We start from the raw sequence: 27,980 nt of genomic DNA, 5'->3' as shown, positions 1-27,980 counted from the left end.
TCAAGTTTTAGCAATATACCTGTTTCCGCTATTTCCCGAGTCAATCACCATCAATTCATAACTAAACTGTGGTTTGGAGTTGATAGTCGTATGTATAATAAACCCTGAAGTCACAAAAAAACAAAATAGCTGCAAGCATACACAAAATCGTGGAATATGGAAAACCAATTTGAATTACTTCTCCCATGATCATGGAAAGGTGCTTCGATTTTTTCGAGTATTATGTCAGATATACAAAGACCAATATGAAATTCAAAATTCCTAGAAAAAATACAGGATATGTCATTATAAATGTATTTTAGTACAGTTATGCAGTAGCTTTGCGGTCGTTGCTTGAAACAAATCGACGAGGAAATATTTGTTTTAGGAAGGCTTAGTTTATTTTCTTCTGTTTCTTGTCAAATTTTGTTATCAGAGGTTTTCGGTGGCATTTTTGGGTTGTATGCTTTTTCAAGTTATTGCTTCTGTTTGGTGACATGATGATTACAATGCTAAACACGGGATTTCAGATAAGGTTCATCACTGAACTGGAAACGCAGTTCAAAGGAAATCGTCGTTTCATAGAGACCTTAGAGATTACAATACTCAGCAACAGAAGACACACATTTCATTTTAGAAAAAAAACATATTTTGTCAATGAGACAGTCATCCACCAAATGTCAAGTAATGAACAATTAAACAGGTCTTCAATGAAAGGTAAAAATCATACCATTACGCATGCTGTAAAAGGCTTCAAATTTATTGATGTGAAATTATTCATAAAAGACAAAAATCGACCTTATATATAGAATAAAGTAAAACGTTTACATACAGTTTCCATTATATAGCCCCTGTACATGGATGGTACAAGACATGTGAAACTTCATAACAAAATTGATAATAATGATTTTTCAATAATGCAACACCTCTAGCCTATGGAATATAAGTAATTATTTCACAGTTGATTGGATATAATTTTTATATGATTTGTAAACTGCCTTTCTCAGTAAAGCAAGAACACTGTCAAGTTTTAAAGTAGCTATCATCCTAACATATGTTTTATTGTCGTCATTGAAATTTGATTGACCGATACGAAGTTTCTTTTCATGAGGAACTCGTTGGGTGTTTCTAGAAAAGCAGAGGACGCTTATCCTACCGGTGCAGCTGGTCCATTCTTTTTGATTTCCGCTATAATCGTGGTTCCCTTGATTACTCTTTCTACCTAACAGGTGAGCCGTGATCTTTAAAGATTTCACGTCTTACCACATTTAAAACCGAAAGACCCTACCATATTTTACTTACTCACAGTGTGATAGGTGCCGCTGACGTTGATTTGTGGAAATTCACATTTCAATTGTTTTAGTTTTTTTGTGCTTTCTGATTTTTCTTATCTTCGGTTTTTATAAGTAATGGTGGTTCATTTTGTTGTCTACATTGTGTATTTGAATTGTCTCTGTTTTCACTTGCGGATTTTGGCCATTTGGAAAAGTAATCAATGGAACCAAGATTCTAGCGGAAATCTCAAGAATGTAATTATTGGACAAAGACCAGAAATGGAAAACAGACACTTACACAACAAAATCATAAAATAATCAAATAATACGCTTAAAGAAACCAAGATAAATGAGCAACTTGTACTCCATTAAAAATGAGAGCATGGACCAGGTGGACCGGTTGAGTAAGCATTCTGATGTTTTTTGCCGAATTGAACCCTTATTTAAGTACTTTTCTGTCTATGAATCAGGCAAAATGTATTTAAGGTGTGGCACATGAAGAAAGGCTTGCATTATCTAAGTATTTATAACTTATAACCTCCAGAAATAACCATCGAAGTGTTTGTAAAGTTTTCCCTTTTAAGATATTGATAGGTCTAATTTAGTTTTTCCCTATATAACCATTAAAAATATATCTACGCCACAGATGCGTCAAGATTAATTTAAATAGCTTTTCGGTTGTTAACTAAACGTATTGAATATATCTGAGACAAAAGAGACCAAATTGACAAAAATGATGTGCCAACACAGATAGCAAAAGTGACATAGCTGCTTGTACCAATACTATAGACGATAAAATCATTACACCAACATACCACTGTTTTACTGTTAAAATAAAGAAATAATAGAAAAAAATATAGAGCTTATCAATTGCATGCCAAATCATCCAATGTTGTTAATAATCTTTTCTGCACGAAAATTAAAGAAAAAATATAAGGAAAATATAAGAGACATAAATAAAAGACATATTACATTCAAATTGACGTTAGATAGGGAACGCAGCGACAGGGTACTAAGAGTAAGGGGTGGAAAATAGGAGAGTGGGGATCAGGGAGTAGGAATTGGGAGGTTCGACAATTGGGAATAAGGTGGGCGGGATTTTTTTTGCGTTTTAAATTAAGAGAGAAGAAAGGCGGATAGTGAGAACTAATGGCATAGTAATGTTGGAAATAAAGGATGGAAAATTGAAACTGACGACCTCCAGTCAAGCACACTTAAAGATATTCTAAAAAGCATAATTAGAAAATTGAAAATGATCACAAAATTGCGTAAGTTGCGGATTTGAGTGAGATAAGACAATGAGGTAAAAGAAGTTAGATCCTTTAATTTCCTATATCGATATATTGATGGTGTTCTCTTCATAAATAATCCTTAATTTGAAGAATGACACTATTTATTTACCAATCAGAAAATAGACTTCTTACACTACTGTCCTGACATTTTAATGCCACACCATTACCAGAAATACACGGTCAAAGGAAGTAAATAGTGTGTCTCATTCGCTGCCTAAAAATTCTTATCGATATCCAGGTTTATTTGAGAAATATTCTGTTAATAACGAACAGTTTATAATTAATTGATGGATTTAAAAAAAATATTGAATAATTAATTTCATTCATTTGATATTTTAATCTATAACTTCCCCGCAAAGTTAAAAAAATTCCTCGTCCTCATTGGTGACCATTACAAATGGCTTTCGGCAATCACTTGAAGTCAATCACAGAAAGGTCAGACTCATGGATGAAACAATTAGCGATCAAAAGTTAAGTCCTCAATTTAATTCATATATGTCCAGTGTGATGGGCGTGTTTTTCAACAAACGGTCGACATTCCAATGGGAATAAATTGTACTCATCTACTCGTTGAGCTATTCCGTCACTGTTATAATGCTGACTTTTATAGCTGATCTAATCCAAAGGAAGAAACATCGTTTGGCCAGTTCGTTTGATCTCAGTTTCCGCTATATAGATGTGGCATTGTCGTTAAACAATCTTAGTTTAAGGGAATTTAAAACATCGAATCAACCCCGAAGAACTTGAGATAAAGGATACTACAGTCACTGCTAAGTCAGCCTCTTATCTTGACCTACACCTAGAGATCGATGAGAAAGAAAAACCATTGACAAAACTATACGACAAACTTTAAGACTTTTCATTCCGTATTGTCAACTTTCCTTTTATGTGTGACAACTTCCCTTCAGTACCTGCTTATGGAGTTCTCATATCACAACTCATACATTATACTAGAGCTTGCCGAAACTGCGCAAACTTTTTTATACCGCGCTAGACTTTTTGCAATTAGGCATTTTGTTCAATTCAGTTTGCTGACGAAATTAAAACTGAATTAAATAATTGAAAATGAACGAAAATGACCACATCGACTTAAAAGTATTTAAACCTGAAGACGCAACACCTAATCGATTTGATCTACTTCCAAAAATTAGCAATCCAAGTAGGACAATAGTCTGCCAGCGGTCAACCTACCGACAAACAAATGGAATTCGTGGACTTCCATCTATGCCCATATGATGAAAAACTCCCATCCTTAATAAAAGATACCACCGATTATTTTCAAAAAATGCAGGCTCTGAATCCTCTTTCTCCCAATACGACCTTGGTTACCACGGACGTTACCACACTCTATACTAACATTCCTCATTCTGAAAAGTGTGGGATTCTCGAGATGTCAAATATCCACCCACTGACTGCCTAGTCACATTGCTCATAATGGTTTAAAAAAGAATAACTTTATTTTTAAAGAACACCATTATTTACAAAAAATTGGTACAGCTTTGGCACTAAATGCATACCATTTAGTCAAGCTGTTAGGCTTAGGCGCGTTTGTTCCAATGGCAAATCTTTAAAGAGACGTTTGGATTAACTATAACAGTTTAGGTAAAAAGCGGTATAAGAACAGCACCATCAAAGAAGATTTCCGAAAAAAATCATATCACCCTAACGAGTAGACTGTTACAGTATAAGGTAGTGAAAAAAATGTAAAAGAACTCCTTGTGTCCTTACATACCACTCTTGTCTATAAAACAGCCAAACGCTTGACCTCTGTCGAGAGAAATTCCACACGACCCAAGATTTTTCCCGACCCACGAATGATTGCTTTCAGAGAGCAAGACAGTTTGCATAATATGTTAGTACGGACAGAACTTTCCAAGCCAAGCACAACTCTAGGCGCAAGTCAATACTGTGGTGACAAAAGAGTGCAAATGTGATTTATATATTTCACTGTCTCGTCTGTGACTCCCAATATGTTGGCGAATCCAAACAACCTTTTCACAAACGTTTACATGAACACATGGGCGACCTTACAAACAAGCTCTTACTTCCAATAAGTCAACATTTGAGGTTACCAAACAACGATTTCAACGATTTCAACAAAATGCAAATCCTAATCTTGGAACAAAATACGATCTGGAGCAATCCACAGAGGTTGAAGCAGGTCGAGTTCTGGATAAAAGAATTAAATTCTTCTATGCTTGTATAGCTTATTTTCTTTTCCTTGTTTGTTTATGTTTGTACAATGTACATATGTTTTACAATCATTTATATACGTCATGGGTATTCCCTTGATGATACAGTGAGTTGTGTTCACGTTATTTACCATCCTACACACTTAGTTTATACCGAGCACTGAAGAAGGTAGTAAGTTGACTGAAAAAGTTTGCTGGTATATGTTATCTTATAACATCTTTATCGGTATCGTTGTACAACCATTTAGACCTATAAACATGTGTTTTTTTTTGTTTGCGCTGTATCGTCGAGTTATATACCATTCGATACCTATATACAATATATATTAAATTCCCAACGATATAAGAACTGTCAAATTTGCGATGCAAATTTTTTTTGTCGTTCCCTCCGCGGGATTCGAACTCGTACCGATGTGACATATATTGCAAGACTGCCTGCACAAAGTCCAGCACCCTAGACCACTCGGTCAGCTTAGCTATATGAAAAAAATAGCTTTCGCTGGTCGGGTCATTCCTCCTCGTAGGGTTAATATAGGACTGTAACTTAGTACACGGTGTATGGTAGTACGGTACAGTTCATCTAGATGTTATGATCAAATTAATGATGCATGTCTCAACAAATCGTCTCAGAATGTTACACTGTTCCATCGGATCAAATTGATACAGGAAAGATAATGTAAACTTATAGAAGGGTCGGAAAAATTCCCAACGATGTTAGAATTGTCAAATTTGCGATGCAAATTTTTTTGTCGTTCCCACTGCGGGATTCGAACACGTACCGTTGTGACATCTATGGCAACATCGCCTGCACAAAGTCCAGCGCCCTACACCACTCGGCCAGCTAGGCTATATAAAATATAGCTTCTTTGGCCGGGTCATTCCTCCATTCACGACCAAGTTATAGTACTTGATTTATGTTATCGATTGCTTCTGGAACAGGGTTATGTTGCTACAAGGTTGAAGTCATCAGTACAGAAGTTTTATGGTCGTCATCATGACCTCGTGGATCGCTATGGTGTATCCATCTGCACCATGAAAACTGATTTATTCAACGGGTTATGGTTTTCCTTTTCTCGTTGTCTACCCCGGACTTGATTTTTATGAGCAACTCGGCGGGGGCTTTTTTTTAGGAAAGCAGAGTATGCTTACCCTACCGGTGCACGTAGTCCATGCTTCCAGTTTTTAGTGGAGTCCGAGCTGTTATTTGCTTTTGTTACTTTGTATGTATGATTTTAGTTACTTTATGTTCTTTGTTGTGTATGTCTGTTTTCCATGTCTGGTCTTTGTCCCTGGATTACATTGTTTGATTACCGCTATAACCTTGGTTCCCTTGATTTCTCTTTTACTTCCTTCATTTCTCCCGCTCAACAGTGTAATGGGGGGTGTGATGAGAAACATGTTTAACATCATTTAAAGGTCAAATCATGGTTGAGCTAATATGCCAAGTTAAGTTTGACCTCGGAATTGTGACGACCTATAAGTCTTTAAATTCAAAGTCTTTGTCATACCAAGAATACAGGGAATGTAAATCAGCAGAACATTTGACCAGCGTTTCTAAACATACCTGTACTAAGAGACAAAATTTCGGTACCATTCTTTCGTATTGACTTCATCATTTCCTTTATTGTCCTTAGATATAAGTATATCAAATTAGAAATATAAGAACGTTACATCAAGTAGGAGGCAAAAAAGGAACATGTCTGGACCTGCGTCATCGGTATTTGTCAGTACATTTATATCTTTAACATACATGAAGTTACTATATCAGTTAAAAAAACACCTAGTCCATGCCCCCGGAGGACGCTTACCCTACCGGTGCACCTGGTCCATGCTCCCAGAGGACGCTTACCCTAACGGTGCACCTGGGCCATGCTCCTAGATGACGCTTACCCTACCGGAGCACCTGGTCCATGCTCCTAGAGGACGCTTACCCTACCGGTACACCTGGTCCATGCTCCCAGAGGACGCTTATCCTACCAGAGTACTTGGTCCATGCTCCCAGTTTTTAGTGAAGTCCGAGTTGCTCATTTATTTTTGTTACTTTGTATATATCATTTCCACTGGAATTTTGGTTCCCTTGATTACTCTAAAGTGTGTAATACAAAGGACATGATGTATTTACTGCTGGCATATACTGCTATTAAATGCTCAATGCTAAAAATGAAACTTCATACTAGATATTTGTCAAATATGTCAATAATGAAATCTGCACATTTATAATAATTGTTCAAAACTTTTTAAGTTAAATTAAAAATTGTAGGTACCCTTCTCAAGATAAAGGCTTTTTTGACATTGGGTTATTCAACATGTCAAATTTGTAGTAGAAAAATAGTACACCATAATATGGGATGAAATCTTTTTTTGAGTTACATAGATTACACCTCTTGACGTGATGGACGGACGGACAGACAGACAGCGATTTCTCAAAAGGAACATCATCTTGGTTCCCATGATTACTCTCTTTAGATCAATAAAGAAACTATCTGTAATACCGGTAAACATTAGTCACACATAATATATTTATAGACTTAAACTTTATAAACCGTAAACTAAAACTGCTAATAAAATAAACTCATTGATCATTCAGTTTGATAGCTTTAAATAGCTACTCCAGTCTACTACCTAATAGTAACCGCTTCCTGCTTCACAGCGAAAATCACTACGCTTGGCTGAAGTTAACGCATAAGCACCGCTATCCGCAAAGCTGTAAATGATGTATTATTTATATTAAGAGCGGCGCTTTGTTCAGGGTGAGACACAGGAAAAATAGCTTTGAAACAGTCATTGCAAAGTTTTGCAATATTCTAATTCTGAATCTTAACTTCAGATACCTTATGTACAGACCTTTGTCCGTTTTAATTGCTAAATCTATGAGACCTATGATTGTCCCTGATGAAACTGTCACGCATAAATCAGTTACATGCCTCTGGAGTGTCATAATTAAACAATAGTGAATATAATACGGCCCAACAGACATCGTTAATGTTGACATATTGGTTATATTTGGTTTGTTCTTATTCCTTTCAAGTTGCATCTGAAAGTAAAATTTATGCATTCCATGTTATCCGGACTTTCTTTTGTGACTATTCCTTTTGACTATTGCCTGAACTTTATCACTTCGGTACTTTATTACCCTTGAAGACAAAAACAATACTAAAAGATTAAGATACAAAGGCAAATATAAAACAGAGCATAAAAATAAACACACACATTAACAAAAAACAACAACTACATAAACAAACAGCAAAAACAATAAAAAAAAAACCCACAAAGTAACAAATATAATTAAAAATCACTATAACTCAAATGCAGTTTTAATCAAGGAAAATGTGTCATATGTATGATATGACGTATGTGTATTTTTCAGTGTCATTTCAAATTGTCTCTATTAAAATGGCTTCTCGAAGTCAATAAGCTGAAAACAGAGCTGGAATTACTAAATATTTAACCAAAAGGGGATAATCACACAGAACTCATAAGATATTTGAAATAAGTAAGTTACAGTAATAATCTTGTATAAAGAGAACAAGATTATCTGTTAAACAGTTTCAGATGTGCAATTATTCCACAGCGATAAAACACAAGTGCACTGAAATTTTCTCGTATGTTCCAAAATTATTGTAGTGTAACCTATACTTAGTATATATCCTGAATTGACAGAAACTTTTACGTGTTAATGATGGCGGTGCTTAATGATCAAGTACGAGTGTCCTTGATATACGTTTATATAGAACTTTACCTGGACGTCTGGTGGTGCATTTTGCATTTAAATATCGTTAATTTTTTGTAAGTCCACCTCAACTGTTGACCACCCAGACGACAGTATACCTGGTATTAGCATGAGAAATCCAGTAAAAGTTGTTGCTATCGACACTTTCTTGATAAGTCTCATTTTCACCTGTCAACAATTTATAAACGACAAACTTAGAATAAAATGTACCCGCATGAACTCGAAGGAGAATCCGGAATTGAAGTGAAAGTACAATCATATATGGATAAAGAGAATATTACGAGACAACTATTTTAAAAAGTAAGGCATTAAGGTAAAATATACATTTGTAGTTGACTTTACAATTTGCAGCAACTGTTCCAACAATGCCTTAGTGCGGCAGAGAAAAAGTGACAATTATTGTAACCTCCCTGTACACAAGTAACATTACATATTCATCCAGATGAATGCACACTCTTTATTTGTTTACAGAATACAAACAGGATACGATTTTTGAATAACCTGTTTTTGTACGAAAAGAGAGGCAGTCATATTTTTGTTTACTTTTTGAACAGGGTTGAAAACGGATGCAAACTTTAGTTTTTGCACTTCGTTTCAGACTCTGTCTGTTGTTCATATTGTTCATATTTGAGCATCTCGGCGGGTGTTTCTAGAAAAGCAGAGGACGCTTACTCTACCGATGCTCGCTGTTTTTAGTGGAGTCCGAGTTGCTCATTTATTTTGGTTACTTTGTATGCATTATTTTAGTTACTTTATGTTCTTTGTTGTGTTTGTCTGTTTTCCATGTCTGGTCTTTGTCCCTGGATTACATCCTGTTGATTTCTGGTAGAATCTTTGTTCCCTTGATAACTCATGGACTACTTAATTCAAGACTGAATTTGGCGGGAAAATATTTTCTGAATTGTACGTTTAACATAAACTTTGCGCTTTTCCCTGACAAGTCGGTATCCTTGTTTTATTTTATTTTAATTTATTTTGAGCGTCGACATAACGGGACATTTGAACATCGAAATATTTAAGTTGTCGACAGACATTTGATTGAAATTTACCTGCGATATTTTTATGAATTCACAAAATATGTTTAAATATTAGTAGTTAGAAAATAAAAGAGTAAGTTTATAAGTTTTATAAAATAGGAAATATATTTTGTTTATTTTTACACCCAAGTAATCCGACCGCTTCATGCTACAGTTCTTTTGAGGTGATCTATAATTACCAATGATTTCTACTATAATCTTTGGCTATTGAAAATGAATTTCTTTTGTGCCATACTCTACATTTGATTAGCCCAGCTCACAATCCTACTTTCTTTCTCTATGAAGCATTGAAGCAAGAAAGAGATAACCCTTCGTCGTTCTTATCCTTTTGTCGATCAAATGACCCATGCTAATGCCCTATTCTTTGAGGCGGAACTTTTTTCTTCTTCTCTCAAATGTTATTCGATGAAATGTCCGTTTTGCTCACTAATTGGTCAAATGAATAAACTAATTTTGACTTTACAATACAATGACATCTCCAGACTGTTGACAAGCGCATTAAATCTGCAGTGGTGTTAAACTAAGCTTTATAAGTCTTTAATCACCCCTTTATAGTAAGGTTGAAAATAAACTGAAACAACGAACAAACACACCGTAAAATTCACTCAATATTATATCCAGTTAAAAATAATACGTCGCTAATTCCAGTGAACTGGATTTGTAGTAGTGACGTCGATTACTGAAAAGGCAAGATTCGATATAGTGTAGTTCTAAAAACGAGTTTTTACGTATGGATGCAATGAATGAAACTCTGACCAGTAAATCGAAATGAAAATGATTAGAAATGATGGAAGAATAGTTGTGGTTTTAATTTGAATTACATCACTGACACTTATTTTTTTTAATCTTTTATTTGCAATATGTAGATTTTTCCAAATCATCAAGTATGTTACTAATATAAACATGATAGATATTGTTGTTAGTTCACAATCTATTTTTAATATTAAAAAATGTCTTTCAATGAATATGCAACATGATAATATTTCAAAGGATAATGTCTGACAAATAGATGTATTTATCAAGTCTAAAGTAAGCTCTTAAGACACAAGTTCATATTTACAAATATGATTTTTATACTATGTTAAAAGTATTGATACATAAATAAACCAAACTAAATTTGTCTAATGTTGTGTCAAGTTAGCTACTCAATATAAAGAATGTTTGACATTATATAATTTAAGGCTATACCTATGAGGGACGGGGTAACTTGTATTGTTATCATTTGACTTCGCCGATAAGGCACTGCTATATGTTGTTATATATGGCTGTTGTTTGGACTAACGGGAATACTTTTTACTTCCTATAACACATAATATGCGTCTACGTTAAGAGTTCAAACTTCATCTGCCATTTCTGAGTACGTAACTTTGAGCCATTAATGTTTCAGAGCATATAAAACGTCCCCAAATCCATTTTTTAAATACTGTATTTTATAAAAAAAAAAAAAAAAAAAAGTGAACTATTCTGCTGTGGATTTTTAAATTATATTTGTATTGTGAACACTCAATATTGAATATTATATTTGCAGTTTTTTTTATCAGCAATACAAAACAAACAGAAAAACGCATATACAAAAAACGACAAAAATCGTGTATTATATTAAGTATTATCTAGAAAAAAGAAAAATAAATCATATCAAAATAAGGAAATAAAAATCAAGCAACTTCTCTAATATGTGATACACCCCAAAAAAGGCTACACATTTTCACATTTGTTATCATGTTGCTTAATGGGTCAATATGATGAAATGTATAATTATTCATTCCAATCTGCCTGCTCTTAGGAGATGATTCACATCGAAAATCCAATGATTGTATTGTATTTCAGGGGCGTTTAAAAACTTATTTTCCTTGATTTTGAATTCTACAGTGCATTCTATATAATTATTTTCTCACAAGAGCAAGGGTTATAATAAATGCCATGTGTAACTTTCTGTTTACTAAAACTTTTAAAACAAAATATCAAAAAAATATGTAGGCTTTCTAACCATGAATCTTACCTGGAGTGCTACATAATTGTTTAAAGATTTTGGGCACACCACAAAATCAAGTTTTAGCAATATACGTGTTTCCACCCTTCCCGGAATCAATCACCATCATTTCATAACTAAACTGCGGTTTCGATTTGATAGTCGTATGTATAATTAACCCCGAGGTCACAAAAAACAAAATAGCTGCAAGCAAACACAACACTGTGGAATATGGCATGCCAATTTGAACGGCTCCTGTCATGTCAAGACCTGAGAGATCCTTTGTTTCCTGTGAGTATTCTGCTAGATATACAACGACGAATAGGAAATTCAAAATTCCTAAAATGACAAAATAAGGATTACATGATAAATCGTTATAAATATGTATAGTTATGCTGAAGTTTTTGTTAGGCGTTGATTGAATTTTTTCTATGTTCTTGTATTAGTATATCATATTGTGCTTTTATAAGCCGAAGCATTTTTTTCCTTTAAAACTAAGTTTTACTGAGGAAGATAAACACAAGTCTTCCTTCTTCATTTCTTGAATCTTGGTTCCCTTGATAACTTTTCTAATACCCTTTAAAATACTTACGGATGAGTCATTTCCGTTTTTAAACTAGCAAACTCGAGATGTAATAGATTAGTTGCTTTCGTGAAAATACCAGATTTATTTCATTTCAAAATCAAAAGATATTTAAATGCGACTCTTTTACTCATCCACATTTACATTTTATTTCGAGTAACATTTATGTATTAAAATAACAAGTTTTATAAAGTTTGCTCTATTAAGTTATTGATTGAAAGCTTCTCCCTATAAGAAAAACAGGATAAAAAAAAATCAGCAATTATCGGCAGCAAAGTGATTGAAACAGCTCAAATTAGCTTAAAAGCATAAATAAATAATAAGCAAAGAACCAAACTAACCACAATGTTTCCAATGTGTGGCAAGAAACATGCGTAATGCGCATGTGATACACCGGTTTCCCATGCGTTTTAAGGTACATGCGTGACACATGTGTGGCATTTTAACCCTAGTATGGTCAACATACCTGATACAATCATACAAGCGCCTCCAGCAAAGCCAAACTTTTTACTTGGATACTTTTTACAGGAGTAAAGCACTAACAACAGAAGGGACACAGCTGATTGTACTAATACTAAAGACGACACTATTATTACTGCAACATACATCAGTTTAACTAAAAAATAAAAGGTACAATACTCAATCAGCAAATATGGGTACATAGTTGTATTAATTGTGAAACATAATCCGTTCATATAGGGACGATGGATACAGTGGATGTCGTAAAACTGGGAGTCAGAGCAGAAAGGCAAAATAATCAGAAAGTAGAAAAAGAGTAATCAAAGGAACCAAGGTTATAGCAGTAATCAAAAGAATGCAATCCAGGGACAAAGACCAGAAAATGGAAAACAAACATACACAACAAAGAACACAAAGTAACTAAAAACATACACACAAAGCAACAAAAGCAAATGTGCAACTCGGACTTCACTAGAATTTGGGAGCATGGACCAGGTGCACCGGTAGAGTAAGCGTCCTCTGCTTTTCTAGAAACACCCGCCGTGTTGGTTGGATGTTATCTTTTGCTTTCAAAACTTAAGAGGGGATGTGAATGATGGAAGGAAATAACCGCCTACTTCACGATCTTTGTAGGTATTGTTCATTCACTTTTATACAGTTTATCAAAATGAAAACAAAAAAAAAATGATGTTACCATCTATCAATTATAGCATGTATAGGGCTAAGTGTTGCCTTTAATTTTTTCTGACAAACTGTTTATCAAAATTAATGAAACATTACGTCATATCCGTTGGTAACGGTGATCATTTTAACAGTCACCCTTGACTTACTTTAAGTTTTGCTGTAATTATTGAAAAATGAACTAAAAAGTTCCTTATTAGTTATTTATGATCCTTCACGACCTCCATTCACGATCAAGTTGTAGTACTTGACTTCTGTTATCGATTTTTTCACCTTCATTTCTCCCGCTTGACAATCTAACGGGGGTGTGATGAGAAACATAATCAACATCATTTAAAGGTCAAATCTTGGTTGAGATAATATGCCAAGTTTAGTGTGACCTCGGACATGTGACATATAAGGCTTTAAATAAGGGTAACAACTAAATTCAAAATTCAAAGCTTCCAATTCAAAGTTTTTCTCATACTACAAAACAAAAGAAACATAAATCGACAAATCATTTTACCAGCGTTTCTAAACATACCTGTACTAAGAGAAAAATTTTCGGCACCATTCTTTCGTATTGACTTCACCATTTCCTTTATTGGCCCTAAATATAAGCATACCAAAATTAGAAATATAAGTATACAAAAATTGGAAATATAAGAACATTACATCAAGCAGCTGGAAAACAAGAAACATGTCTGGATTTGCGTCATCGCTATTTATTTGTCAGCACAATTATATATCTAACATGTACATACATACAGATACACAGCAAGTAAAATAAAAACTTTGGTGCGGGTTACAAATGACATGATGTATTTGCTGATGATGGTATATACTGCTCTAAAATGCCCAGTTAGATAGGTGTCAAATATGTCAATTATGAAAGAGTAATCAAGGGAACTAAGGTTATAGCGGTAATAAAAAGAATGCAATCCAGGGACAAAGACCAGACATTGAAAACAGACACAGACAACAAAAGAACACGAAGTAACTAAAATCATATACACAAAGCAACAAAGCAAATGAGCTACTCGGACTCTACTGGGAGCATGGACCAGGTGCACCGGTAGGGTAAGCGTCCTCTGCTTTTCTAGAAACACCCGTAGAGTTGCTGATAGAAAGTCAAGTCCGGGGTAGGCGAAAGAGGAAAGGAAAGCTATGACGTTGAACAAATCAGTTTTCACGAGTTCATGATGACGACCATAAAACTTCTGTAGTAATGCCTTCAATCTGGTAGCAACATAACCCTGTTCCAGAAGCTTATTTGTTATTTTGAGCGCAATACAAAAAGTCTGCGTAGTTTCGGCAAGCTTCGGCAAGCTCTGGCATAATGTATGAGTTGTGAAAAGAAAACTCCATACGCAGGTGCTGAAGGAATGTTGCCACATATGAAAGGAAAGCTGACAATTTTGAATGAAAAGTCATCACGTTTGTCGTAAAGTTTGGTCAATAGTTTTCTTTTACCATCGATTTCTAAGTGTAGGTCAAGATATGAGGTTGACTTCACTGTGTCTGTAGTATCCTTTATTCCAAGTTCTTTGGGGAAGATGCGATGTATCACATCCTCAAAATTAGGATTGTTTAAAGATAATACGTCATCTATATAGCGGACACTGAGATTAAAGGCTCTAGCTAAACGATATACACAACAAAGAACATGAAGTAACTAAAATCATACATACAAAGTAACAAAAGCAAATGAGCAACTCGGACTTCACTAAAAACTGGGAGCATGGACCAGGTGCACCGGTAGGGTAAGCGTCCTCTGCTTTTCTAGAAACACCCGCCGAGTTGCTCATAAAAAGTCAAGTCCGGGGTAGACAAACGAGGAAAGGAAAACTATGACCCGTTCAATAAATCAGTTTTCATGGTGCAGATGGACACATCACAACGATCCATGAGCTCATGATAAAGTGAAGGAATAGGTCAGCAAGTAGAGGAGCACAATTTGTTCCCATTGGAATGCCGACCGTTTGTTGAAAAACGCGTCCAACACACTGGACAAATATGTTGTCGATTAAAAATTCCAGCAACTTGTAAACATCTTCTGTATATTTGGAAGATGATTTGGTATTCTTTCTTACAAAGGATAAGGAATCGCTACCAAGAACTATATATATTTGTATCTAGGTGTACTATCTTTTTTGAAAAAACGATGTATAATGTTTTTTTTAAGTCGGGATTTTACCTCAGTATGGGGAATAGAAGTATACAGTGTTGAAAAATCATATGTTATAATGCTATTATATTCTGATAATAGTCTTGAATGATTGTCTCCAAAAGATCTTCCGAATTTTTCAGGATCCACATTGAATTAATACCACTACGGTAGTAACAAGTATTGTGGAAGGACTGCAGACCATCTTTGACAGCTGTGAGTATAGAAGTTAAAAGTGTTGGAAGAGGTTTGGTGGTAAATTTTGCAGATCTAGCTATGTAACGTTGTTTGTATGGATTCTTGTGGAGTTTAGGAATCCAGTACATAGACGGTAAATCACAATCATCGTCCTTGGTAGAGAGACCAAAAGAGGATAGCATAGATTTATGGTTTTCCACAATCTCTTCTTTGGAGAGTGTTGTAGCAGTATAGGTCTTATTACTGCTATTATTTTCTACGTCTACCTCTGATAATAAACATTGGATGTAAAACGTTTTGCAGACAAAAAAAATGTTGTTTAGGGCATTGTCTGCTGGTAAGTGACTCATTGACCTACTTAAAACTTTCATTCGTTTCAAAATTAAAAACCTCATGGCCTTTAACCACTCTGACACAGAATCAATGTCTTATTGTTCTCGTTTTATCCATTTTCTTGCGTAGCCTTCCACGCATCCATAAGAACTTTAAAGTTGAAATTCCAATTTATGGAGCGTGGTTCACGGTACTTGGGACCTTTAAAAAGGATATTACGCAGAGATTCGTTTTCGATGATGGATAAATCTCCCGTAACGAAGTGAACGGAAGGACCATATTTGAATGGAGAGTTTTTGCAAGAACAGTCAGGTGGTTTAACCTTGAAATCCTCAATCTGGAGGTTCTGCAATAGCCTTTTATAACTGAAAATTTTGGATGCAATGGGTGAAGTATAGGAATATGAAATAATTGGTATGGATTTGTCTTTGAAATATGGGAAAATGTGCACTTCACCATCAAATACTAGGTCACATTTGTTTCACTTTCGGTTCAAGCGATTATAGAAATATGGAGTTTAATAGTACAATTCCTTGTTTAGATTTAATAAGGAGTATTTAGTGGTGATACCTGTGTTTACTTATTAGATTCATCTTATTTTAAGTGTCTGCAGTGCAATAATTAGTAATATATACGATTTCATGGGGAAAAATGAGTTAAAGCGAGGTACCCCCTTATCTGGGATTATGTGGGGCTGCATATTTGATAGTGGGAGCAAGCCCCTGTGCACGTACTTGCAGACTTGAGTTTGAAAAATTGTAAATTTAAACTGCTAATAGAATAAATTCATTGATCATTCAGTCTGAAAGTTTAAAATAACCATTCCAATATTTCGCCTAACTTATATTCACATGGGGAATCACTACACTGGCTTAAGTTTTTACAAGACGCAAGCAACACTATCAATCAAAAATCCGTAAAGCAATAACCAATGTCTAAATTCATATAAAGGAGCGATGCTTTAAGTTAGTTCGTAGCGAGGCAGAGGTAAAATACAGCTTTGAAATATAGATTGTGACAGTCATTGCAAAGTTTTGAAATAGTCTAAAACTGAACTTAACTTAAGATACGGCAGATGTACAGACCTTTTAATGTGTCAGTTTTAACTGCTAAATCAATGAAACCTATGATAGTCCCTGCTGAAAATGTCAAGCACAAATCAGTTGCATGTCCCTGGAGTGTCATATTTAGACAATAGTGAGTATAATACGGTCCAATAGACATCTTTAATGTTGACATCTTGGGGATATTTGGGTTGTTCTTGTTTCTTTCAAATTGCATCTGAAAGTAAAAATTTTACATTTATGCATACCGTGTTACACGGATTTTCAATTTTTTTAACTATTCATTTTGACTATCGCCTATAGTTTATCAGTTGGAATATTTTGTCATTACCTTTCATTACAAAAGCGATACTATATTAAAAATATATTGTTTTTAATATAGTATATTAAAACTATAAGGTTAAGAGACAAAAGAGAAAACAAAAAATAAACCGACGCATAAACAAAAATGTGGACAAGTTGATTTTTATTAGCTTAATAATAATGTTTTTCGTATATTAATCTATTATTTACAGTGGTCTTTTTTATGTATTTTCTTCACATTGTGCCTTAAATCTGCTCACTGATTGTTATTAGTTAGAATTGTATTATAGATTTATTTGATATGATTTCATATTTTTATACTAATAAATATTACAAGTGTGGACACAGACTGGTATTTCCTAAAGAGCAGATTTTAACATACGTACATATGTGATTGCATTGTCTAGAAAACTCCTCCATTTATTGTTATCAATAACTGAATTATACACATGTTGACAAAATATCCATTAACATATGCTACTTAATACATACTGATATCAATAAATGGGGAATGAACTCCACAATGGCTTACCATAACAATAAGACAAGTCATATACATATTACAATGCTTCTTTCTTGAAGGTGTACTTGCATATGTTGAACTTGCCCATTTCACTTTATGAAGGTTAGCTTGGTAAAATTTGTTGCTCTAATTCTAGACTCTCAGTTTTTTTTTAGATTAACAGAAACCATCAGTGTGGTATCTGTCTTTACGTGTACAATATTTAAGTACGAAGGAGACTAAATTATATTCTTATGTACATGTGCAAACTTTACTTCATTGGCACGAAGTCATAAACAGAAAATGGCTAAATTAAAAATCATATAAAGAGTTGTAAGTACATGCAGTCTAGCATGTACATATATAGCAAAACTAAAACTCATTGGAGCCCCTTGGGAATGTAATTACATGTACACTCTGCTATATGTATAAGGTAGAGTCCCCGAAATTTCAAGTTACAGTAATGGGCAGCTAATGGAACTACCCCAACTTAACAGATTCCTCAATGCCATGTGTTTTGCAACAAAACGTCAAAAAGTTCATATGCATGATATACGCGTACTTGTATGGAACATAAACTCATAAAAGATATGTAAAAGGAAGGTCCTATTTAACCTTGGACCCGAAGTTTTTCCTCCAGCAAAATGTGAAGAAATATGAACCATATTCAACTTAATAAAATGCAATTTTGAAGAAAAAAATGAAGCCAAAGACTAGATGGAAATACTGGTTGTTTATATTTATATTTGATTATAAACACAAATGCCGGGAGTGTGCTCTTAGTCGTGGATAATCTCCTTTTAGGATTCGTCGCTTGGGATATTTTATTTTTTGTTTTGACCAACACTGTCAAAACCAAAAAATATTTCCACCGCCGAATCCCAAAAGTGATTAAGTCTATTACATGTTTAGTCTTTGCAGATTTTGGTTGTTATGGTTTGGTGTCACTATAATTTATTTCAACTTCCGACTCTACAAAATTTTAGAATAGTGATCGGAAACATGACGTAATTTTTTGCACTAGAAAGTGTTGATTTTATCCCAAATAGTATTTCGCTGGGTCAGATTCACCAAATGTTGTAGGCTGTACAGCGTGCAGATCACAAATTGGATCACTAGGTCACGGATCGACATTAAATCACGTGTGATGCTTTTAATGAATTTAATGAATGGACGTGGTCACATGACAACTAAAATCCCCGAATACACCATGACCCACATTCATGGGTATGACTATGCTGGGGGACTGTTTAAACGCTTTGATGCTTCACACCGTCCGTGAGGGATCCTAAATAATAGCCAATGGCTTTAAGAAATCCTAAGTCCGTCATGTATTACAATTACCACATATAAGCGCAAACCGGGTCTAACAGTATTGAGAATATATGTTAGTAAGAAAACGACAATTAAACCAAGTATAGGAACAGTCAGCTGATGGTCTGCGTCACTCATATCGTGCAACTGATTGGCTAACACTGTGTTACGAAAGATTTTAGATAAGCAATACAGACTTTGATATGACTTTTAAGTCTGCGAGTACTTTTCATTTAGACACACTATACATCATGGACCTTTATTCTTTCTGTTCGATTGATTACTTTGTGAACTCCTTTGTGAGTTACTTTTCAATTTTTCTTGGAGGAGACATATTGAATTTCTTGAGTCTCATGTTCATATTGTCAGTGGTCGCGGAAGGTTGTAAAAGCCAAGGGGTGGTGTTGGGAATGGGCTCTCAATATCATTAAAAATGCTCCTTTCGACGTGCGTATCAAACAGCCTCTGACAACTAAGGTCCAACTCCAACCTTCACGACGGATCTACCAACTGGAGGACCTGGTCCAGCCGTTTCGACTGACTAAAGAAGGGGCGAAGGCGAGTCACTGGCGCCTTAAAACGAGATAGCCGCAGAGAGGTGGGGCTCGTAAACCTTGGAGGGTAGCCCATCTAGGAGAAGGAAAACTCTGATCTATAACCTCCGTTTGGAAAGATGGCCTTCTTGTGAAACTTCGTAGATTTGGAGTAAGTGGAAGAATGTACAAATGGACCAACTTATATCTGTACAATAGAAGGGCAAGAGTGCTCGTAGATGGGAAATATGGCCGAAAAAATACTTCTAGAGCAGGTTGTATCACAGTGATGAGTATTGCCACCACTCTCTTCATACTCTATATGAATGACCTATTCCAGAGCTACCAAATGGTGTACAATCAGCACTCTACGCAGATGACTGTGCCCTCTGGTGCTCTGAAGAGTATGCAACTACTGCAAGGTAAAGGATACAAACAGCAATAGATATGGTAGTCAAATGGGCCAATGAGTGGTGTGTTACCATCAATAGAGAGAAAACAACAGCAACCCTCTTCACTCTCTCGCCTAAAACCTAATCTGTCAAACTGGCCATGAATGACATCTATATCACAATGGAAGATCAGCAAACATACCTTGGTGTAACCTTCGATAAATGACTTACATGGAAACAGCATATAATGACAGCAGAAGCCAAAGCCAGATGAAAACTAAACATCATGAGAAAACTTGCTGGCACAAACTGGGATGCTAATGAGAAATTTTAAAATCTGTCTACGAAGGAAATGTACGCCCACATCTACAATATGGCTCTAGTGCTTGGATGACAGCAGCTAAATCTCACCATCAGACTCTAGATAAAGTCCAGAATCAGGCACTCCGCATCATCACAGGAGCCATGAAATCAACACCTATTGTTAGTATAGAGGAAATTACAAACACACCACCATTAAGTAGGAGAAGAGAATGTAAAGCTATGATACAGGCCACCAAATATCAATGCTTACCAAACCATCAAATGCATGATAGACTAAAACAACAATCTATATGCAGAGAAGGAGGACAATGTAACCATTCAGACAACAGCACACAGACGGTTCAGTCGCAAATGCGACAACAAAAGGAGGAGCCGATATCTACATAGAATAGCCAAATGGAGAACAACAGTCAATGGCAATACCAACAGAACTAAATTGCTCCAACTACAAGGCTGAAGAAGAAACACTCGTCCATGCCGTTAATTACATCAAGGAAAACGCAGAAAATATGCAATTAGTATTCCTAACAGATGTCCTCTCCGTAATACAAGCACTGACCAACAACAAACTACCATAACTTGAAAGAGCTATGTATTCCATCAAAAGCCTTAAAACTGCCATACAGTGGATACCTTCAGATTGTGGAATCATCGGAAATGAAAAAAGCAGATAAGCTAGCGAAGGAAGGCGCTCAACAACAGCAAGATGAAAATCCTGTCTGCTACACAGAGATGAAGACGATCATCAAGTCTCTCCACAATACCCATCAGAAGCAAGATAGCTACCATCAACTAAAAAGATCCGAGCAAACTACAATCTTCAGGCTCAGGACGGGAAACAACAGACTCAACCAACATCTGTACAGAGTTTTGAAGGTCATACCATCACCTATGTGTCCCTGTGGAGAAGTAGAGCAGGACACAGAAAACTTTTCGCAGACGTGCAAGTTTTACCAGGCACAGAGAGAGAAGATATGGGATAAACCAACTCCTATTACAGAGAAACTGTATGGACATGTGGAAGACCTACAGAAGATGGCCAGATTTGTTGAGGAGACTGTAATGGCAAACGGCAAGAAGATGATAGTTTCAGCTTCTTATTCTGGTTGTGGATAGTCATATCTAACGGTTAGTTATAGTTCTTTACCATAGTTTTATATTTTGTAGGAAATGAATGCGTAAATTCCTTTCATTGGTATGATAGTTTAGATTCCGAGATATGTTATTGGTGTAATAGTTATAGCACTTAAAATTTATAACTATCTATATCTTTAACTATAGATAAAATCTTAATATACTATTTTGATATTTATACTATTGTTATGTATATACTGAATATCATATGGCAAAATCTGTATCACATGATGTATCAACTCGAGACCCCTATATCACCCCAAGGGCCACAGATATAAGGTATGCGATATAGGTCTAGAGGTGTGATATAGGGTATGCGATAGAGGGTTGATGATATAGGGTTTAAACAAACACTTATATATTTTAATTTAAATATATCATAATACTAATATATTCAACTATAGACATAGAATTATGGAGCCATTATTTTTTATTCAGATCTAGTATGCATTGTCAATTTAGAGAAATGGAGGAAACCAGCTAAGCCCTTGTAATCAGTTTCATGGTAAGCTGTGTTCAGTTTATGCATGCTTGTTTACATGTATATTTTGCTTCTATTGTCTGTGCTTAATATTTGTCTTACGATTTACTTATAATTGTCAATTTAAGTGGCCTGTGTAAAGATCAGTGATATGATATATTATTTATTATATGATTTTGCAAACCAATTCATTACCAGAAGTAGACTTGGTAGTATTGTACATTGAATAGTAGTTTAATATATTAAGAGATAAATAGTCTGTTTCAAACTGAACTGACTTGACAGAATATTTTGGTCTCAGTCTTGTATTCTTTTCCCCATAGGCTTCTACAGTATACCTTAAATTTTCATGATTTTTTTGAAAAAAATAGACAGGGAGTTTAAATCTAGCTTTTGACCATGTTTTTTCAATTAAGGAAATGTCAAAAATAAATTTTAGGTCCATTTAAGAAAAAAGGCACAAACTTTGGTGCACCAGGACAGGTCAAACCAAAAATAGACTTTTTCTACTTTCATTTTTATTTTGAGTTCATAAAATAGACCCCTTTTCTGAAGCATTATTTTTCAAGAAAATACTGTTTTTCCTCAAAAACATTCTTTTGTGTCATATTGATATTTAACCTGTACTTGTGATGAAAAAAGATAGTCATTTGCCAAGATGCAAAAACAGGAAAAGGCAAAAGGAAGTGCACTATATTTTTAGCCTCCATGTTTTGATGTACACCCGCTCAGGAATATGTAATACAAGGCTGATACCTATCACTAATAAAAACTTTTAGATATCTTTAAATGTTGTTGTTTTTCTATAACCGTGTTCGATTTCTAACTTAAATACATAATATCACTGTCCTCCTACTTTCCTGTGAATTTTGTTTCAATTTTCATATAGGTACCCTTTAACTGTATTAAGTCAAATATCTCAAATTTTGCAAAAACAGACAAGTTTTGATAAAAAATACTTTAGTTACCTTTTTTAACATTAAAGGTTGTCTGTATTGATAAGACAAATGCCTTAACTATTCTATGAATACCAAATTGTTTCAAAATCTCAATGTTTTTGGTCCATATTCACAAAAAGTCAAGTTTGGACCCCCTTTTTCAGCCTTAACACAAGGGAGCCTCTTGATAATTTAAAATCTGCTTACTGAAACAGCCAATTGCACAAAGTTGAAGTTCTTGTTTACACAAAGATAAAATAGAGTCAAAATGTATATTTAGCATTATTTTAATAAAAAAGACATCTTAGTTCCCCAAAATGCTGTTTTTCAGTCAAATTTTGTACCCTAGGCATGTATAAATGTACTCGGTAATTGCAAAGGGAGAAATATCTCACAGACACAGATATATATTTTGCAAGAACGGTAAATATCATACACAGAAAACATCAAAAGTTTCTACTTACTTCACACATTATTGAAGAAAATTAACTTTTTATATGTCATTACCACCAATCTTTTATAAGCCACATTAGAATTTGAGTGGAAGTACCATTAGAAATGGTCATTTATGAGATAAAAAATGTTTCATTGGTCAGTTTTCACTTTTAGTGAATCAAATGGCTGTAATACAGCACTTCTTGAGCAGTTAAAGTAGAATGAAAGTGAAAATGTAAAAAAACATTGAAATTTTTATATGTCCTGTGTAACAAGTGCAATTTGACCATTTTCAAGTCTCTACTCCAAGTATTAAAAATGTCAAAAAATCAAAACTGTTTATAATTCAGCAACTTAAGTCACCCTATTTATATCTTATATAGTTGTGTTGAGAAAACTTTTGATAATAACAATTGCAATCCATTAGTCATCTTTTAATCTATAAAAACATTGCTAATTTCAAAATTTAGTAAAAATATGCCATAAAAGTAAAAAATGAGGCCTTGCATCATTTTATTCCATTTAAAGTTGCTTCATCTAGTATAAAATATGATATATTGTTGTTTGAAGGCTTCAAGGGTAATTGAAACTCACTTAAAAAAAATCTCACTTTCCACTGAAACTGTGGTTATCAGGTCTCAGTCATGTATTCTTTTCCCCATAGGCTTCTATAGTATACCTTAAGGATTTTTTAAAAAAATAGACAAGAAGTTTCAATCTAACTTTTGACCATGTTTTTCAATTAAGGAAATGTCAAAAAAATTTTTTTAGATCCGTTTTAGAAAAAAAGGCACGAATTTTGGTACTCCAGGATGAGTCAAACTAAAAAATAAACTTTTTCTACTTTTACTTTTATTTTGAGTTCATAAAATAGACCCCTTTTCTGAAGCATTATTTTTCAAGAAAATACTGTTTTTCCTAAAAAACATTCTTTTGTGTCATATTGATATTTAACCTGTACTTGTGATGAAAAAAGATAGTCATTTGTCAAGAAACAACAACAGGAAAAGGGAAAAAGGAAGCGCACTATATATTTTAGCCTCCATGTTTTTACGTACACCCACTCAGGAATGTGTAATACAAGAATGAATCATGTATAGTCAAAAGTATTATACAAAAAGCAAATGCTAGATTGAAATTTCTTTATAGAAATGGTGAATGTTTATCATTCAGAAAATGCCAGAAAAACTCTAACCATGGCTCTTCTACAATGTTATTTTAACTATGCTTGTTCTTCTTGGTACAGTGATGTAAATAAAACCCTTACGAAAGAACTTCAAGTTATGCAAAACAACAAAACAAAATAATAAGATTTATTAAAGGTTTTGATAATAGGAAGAGAATAGACTATCCAATATTTTAGATACTGGATTTTTAAACATTGAGTTTAGAGTTAAACAAATGTCTCTAAACCACGCACATAGATTATATTATAACAAATGTCTGTTGTATGAAAAATAATTTTGTGAAGATGTCTGATGTCCATACTTATCATACTGGACACAGTGAATGTCATTTTTTTGTTCCATCTGTAAATTGTCATTAATCTAATACTTTTTTATTACAGTGCCATAACAGATTGGAATACTGTGCCGCAGGAATTAAAAAAAGTAAAAAATATTAATAATTTCAAAACTGGAGTTAAAAAGTATCTTTTTGATCAAATGAAGGAAAATTTTACAAGTGATCTCACTAAATAAATTTATCATCAAAGTTTCTATATTTAACTAAGCCTGCCTAAATTTTGTGTCTGTCACATTGTTCATTTTTATTTTTATTCTTTAGCCTTAATTGCTATAAAGGACCCCATTGCCATAAAGGTTTTATGGGACATCCTAGGTTAAACATCAACCTTTTTACATACTTTTATGGCAAAAACTTTGAATTTTAACATTTGGCCTAAATGCATTTTTTGGCTAGGTAATATTTTAAGCATCAATCATGTACAAATCTGAACTCAGTACTGTATGAATGTACTTATGTTATAATATGAATATATTTATATATTGTGATATGAATGAATTTATAATGTATGAATGTAATAGTATAAATGTATGTTGATAAAGCTATCCATATATGGCTATCTATCTAGTAAATACGTGTACTCCGAACTTTTATTTGTAAGTGAATGGTCCTATTTAAATCATCGATAAATTCTCTAAAAACAGTGTTTAATCCCTTTAGTGTCCCAGCATTAAACACCCAGTAGTGTTAGAAACACAAACATTACATTGAAGGTATTTTGGTGTTTGAATATGCAAGTGAGGATCCTTCACAGAGAGTATAGATAGCCAGCGAAAGTTCCATAGAGTTATCCTATTATAAGTATAAAACGCACACCAAGAATAAAATTATGAACCTATACCTGGACTTCTGGTGGTGCTTTCTTCATTTCCATATCGTTCATTTTTTGCAGGTCTATCTCAAATGTTAACCATCCAGGCGAAAGTATACCTGCTAATAGCATGAGAAATCCAGTAGTAGCTGTTAAAATCGACACTTTCTTGATAAGTCTCATTTTTATCTGTAAATGTAAAAGAGACATTTTGTTCATAATTCCGAAATGGGAGTGAAAGTCCGGGTCATGTTTGTTATAATTGATCTAAAATAAAAAGGAATTTTACTTGTCAGCTAGACAACCATAGACCGCATGAATAATATAATTACAATGAAACAATAAAAAATCAGGACACCACAATTGGTGTAAAACATAGACCGCATGATAATATTATTGATAAACTGGCTAATTCGTTATCTCTTTAATTATAGGTCTCTAGTTAAACATACAGGTAAAATATACATAGAATGACAAACACTTCAGCAACCATTCCAACAATGCCTTAAGTACGTCCCTTCAATGTGGAGACATCCAGTTGGTGAAACCCTCCAGTTCGCCCAACTGTTACAGCTCAAATAGGACCAAATTAAACAGAAAAATAGTTAACTTTAGTGTACTTACCTGTACATCATTACACAAGGTAAACTTAGTTTGATGATTTACATATTCAACTGGCAGCGTTTGTAATGTTTATTTATAGTTAGTTGTGAATAATTTTTAAGTGCACATGGCAATTTCCGATTTGTGTAGTATATACGGGTCGTAACTTAAAGGTGTGGTAACAATATATTATTGTTCACAAGCATTGTTGAAATTTCGGATAAGACTTTATTAGAGTTATTTGAAATTCAGTAGTTTATGTTTAAGTTTGAGACTTCCTTCATGCAAGGAGAGTATAAGACATTTATACTGAATTTCGCAGGGATTTTTCCCTTTATTGCAGGGTTGCTCAAGGTGGGGCGCACAGGTGAAGTGGGTTTTTTTAACATAGATAGTTAACTCTATTCAAGCCGATGGGAGTAAAAAAATGTCTTTAAGCTTTTTATTTCCATTGAACGACAATAATTAGTTATTAACTAAATTATCACCTTATCAATAAAAAATCCATATCATATCATATTGCCGAACGCCCTTTTTCTAGAAGGACACCGTAGTTTATTTTGCAAGTTATAATAAAACAGTCCAAAATAGAATAATATAATAACTCATTACAATGAAACATTAAAAGAAAATCAGGACACCACAATCGTGTGTAAAACCAAAAGAAACTTAAACGGTGCCCCCTGCCAGGAAAAACCAACCAACCCCTGTTACCAAATTGTGGAAAGAAAATGTTAGAAACCTGTGTCCAAACCCCAATGGTCGGAAATACTTTGGATAGTATTTTTTTGTTTAAATATGACATCAAGAGGAAATAAATTTTCAAAACATAGAACAAAAAACATTGAAACTTGACACTACGACTGTCAGGGAGAAAGTGACTAATTCCTTGAGTCACATGACAAATCAGACTCACCTTAGTACAAATATTTCCTGTTATTCGATGAAACGCGGGAAAATTTCAGTATTAACTATACTAAGAGTAATCAAGGGAACCAAGTTTAATCAAAAGAATGTAATCCAGGGACAAAGACCAGATATGGAAAACAGACATATACAACAAAGAACATAAAGTAACTAAAATCATACATACAAAGTAACAAAAGCAAATTCATCTCTTTTTCAGTGAAAAGAAAAACAATAATATCATATTGATATATGCCAAGACAGCTAGAGAAAAAAACAAAGAAGTCAAGAAAAAAAGATTCATAAACCTAAAGACTGATAATCTCTTTTCGAAAGTATAATCTATACATCCATCTTTGCCCCAATCGGAACTCTGACGTTTGAACGAGCAACCATTGTAGCACCACCTGAGCGTAAGAATATGTAAACCTAAGTTCAAAGACGGAGCTATAGTTTTCAACCTTTTCAAAATGTTCTCTCTAGCAGCTGTGTAACTCATTTTCTTATTTTTATGAATAAATTTGTCAACACCTTTATGTCTGTATATGGGTTTAAAAATATATAAAAGTGATGTAACGCTTAAAAATAGCGACCGAACTTGCTATGGTATTTTCCTTAGATAAAAGAATTTCATTTCCTTTTCTGTACTGATCTATTTTTAGACTGAATTGTAGTGTTTTTTAAATGATCATCTGTGACAAAAATCTCACTACATCTTAAAAAACTGATTTCATCAAAAGGTAAAAAGCCTGAAAACTGAGCACAATCATCACTAAATCTCTTATCACTAACAGATCATTTGAATGACCAAATTTCGAAAATAAATCTAAGAAAATATCACAG

The 27,980-nt window shown here is 34.1% G+C and overlaps 2 protein-coding genes and 1 pseudogene across 8 annotated transcripts; 1 reads left to right on the top strand and 2 right to left on the bottom strand.

The window, feature by feature from the left end:
• On the bottom strand, nucleotides 1–9,818 carry LOC148626713 (uncharacterized; annotated as a pseudogene). The gene is made up of 4 exons (XR_015920156.1): nucleotides 9,684–9,818; nucleotides 8,477–8,635; nucleotides 7,463–7,771; nucleotides 1–202 (listed from the first exon to the last, which is right to left on the bottom strand). The product of XR_015920156.1 is annotated as an uncharacterized LOC148626713 (transcript).
• On the bottom strand, nucleotides 9,581–26,406 carry LOC148626712 (uncharacterized). Of its 5 annotated transcripts, none has more exons than XM_088570939.1 (7): nucleotides 25,961–25,982; nucleotides 25,659–25,817; nucleotides 16,959–17,154; nucleotides 13,720–13,785; nucleotides 12,523–12,672; nucleotides 11,504–11,812; nucleotides 9,581–10,183 (listed from the first exon to the last, which is right to left on the bottom strand). In XM_088570939.1, the coding sequence occupies exons 2-6, from the start codon at nucleotides 25,809–25,811 to the stop codon at nucleotides 11,550–11,552; spliced, it is 828 nt and encodes a 275-aa protein (XP_088427065.1). In that variant the 5' UTR covers nucleotides 25,812–25,817; nucleotides 25,961–25,982; the 3' UTR covers nucleotides 9,581–10,183; nucleotides 11,504–11,549. The 5 variants fall into 5 exon arrangements, with proteins under 5 accessions (XP_088427065.1, XP_088427064.1, XP_088427067.1 ...); XM_088570938.1 differs by lacking the exon at nucleotides 9,581–10,183 and adding an exon at nucleotides 10,414–10,927; XM_088570941.1 differs by lacking the exons at nucleotides 9,581–10,183; nucleotides 25,961–25,982 and adding an exon at nucleotides 26,253–26,406 and having other exon boundaries at nucleotides 10,942–11,812.
• LOC148626711 (uncharacterized) lies at nucleotides 17,580–27,673 on the top strand. Of its 2 annotated transcripts, XM_088570945.1 has the most exons (5): nucleotides 17,580–21,433; nucleotides 21,878–21,944; nucleotides 24,861–24,903; nucleotides 26,063–26,271; nucleotides 27,358–27,673. In XM_088570945.1, the coding sequence occupies exon 1, from the start codon at nucleotides 20,963–20,965 to the stop codon at nucleotides 21,419–21,421; it is 459 nt and encodes a 152-aa protein (XP_088427071.1). In that variant the 5' UTR covers nucleotides 17,580–20,962; the 3' UTR covers nucleotides 21,422–21,433; nucleotides 21,878–21,944; nucleotides 24,861–24,903; nucleotides 26,063–26,271; nucleotides 27,358–27,673. The 2 variants fall into 2 exon arrangements, with proteins under 2 accessions (XP_088427071.1, XP_088427072.1); XM_088570946.1 differs by lacking the exon at nucleotides 24,861–24,903.
• The last annotated feature ends 307 nt before the right edge of the window (nucleotides 27,674–27,980 follow it).

Source organism: Perna viridis, chromosome 2, assembly GCF_037379345.1.
Source record: "Perna viridis isolate PV_CMFRI_1.1 ecotype Kerala chromosome 2, ASM3737934v1, whole genome shotgun sequence".
NCBI lineage: Eukaryota > Metazoa > Mollusca > Bivalvia > Mytilida > Mytilidae > Perna > Perna viridis.
This window is presented reverse-complemented; position numbering and strand designations above follow the sequence as displayed.

Bases quoted from the DNA above. Each gene is read 5' to 3' on its own strand.
- LOC148626712 (XM_088570940.1), bottom strand. The intron at 13,786-16,958 runs GTCTGTACATCT...GCTTATATTTAG, and splicing joins TAAAACTGACACATTAAAAG to GGCCAATAAAGGAAATGGTG. The intron at 12,673-13,719 runs GTATGTTTAGAA...TTTATTTTTTAG, and splicing joins AAATTTTTCTCTTAGTACAG to TTAAACTGATGTATGTTGCA.
- LOC148626711 (XM_088570946.1), top strand. From the start codon at position 20,963: ATGAAAAAAGCAGATAAGCTAGCGAAGGAAGGCGCTCAACAACAGCAA.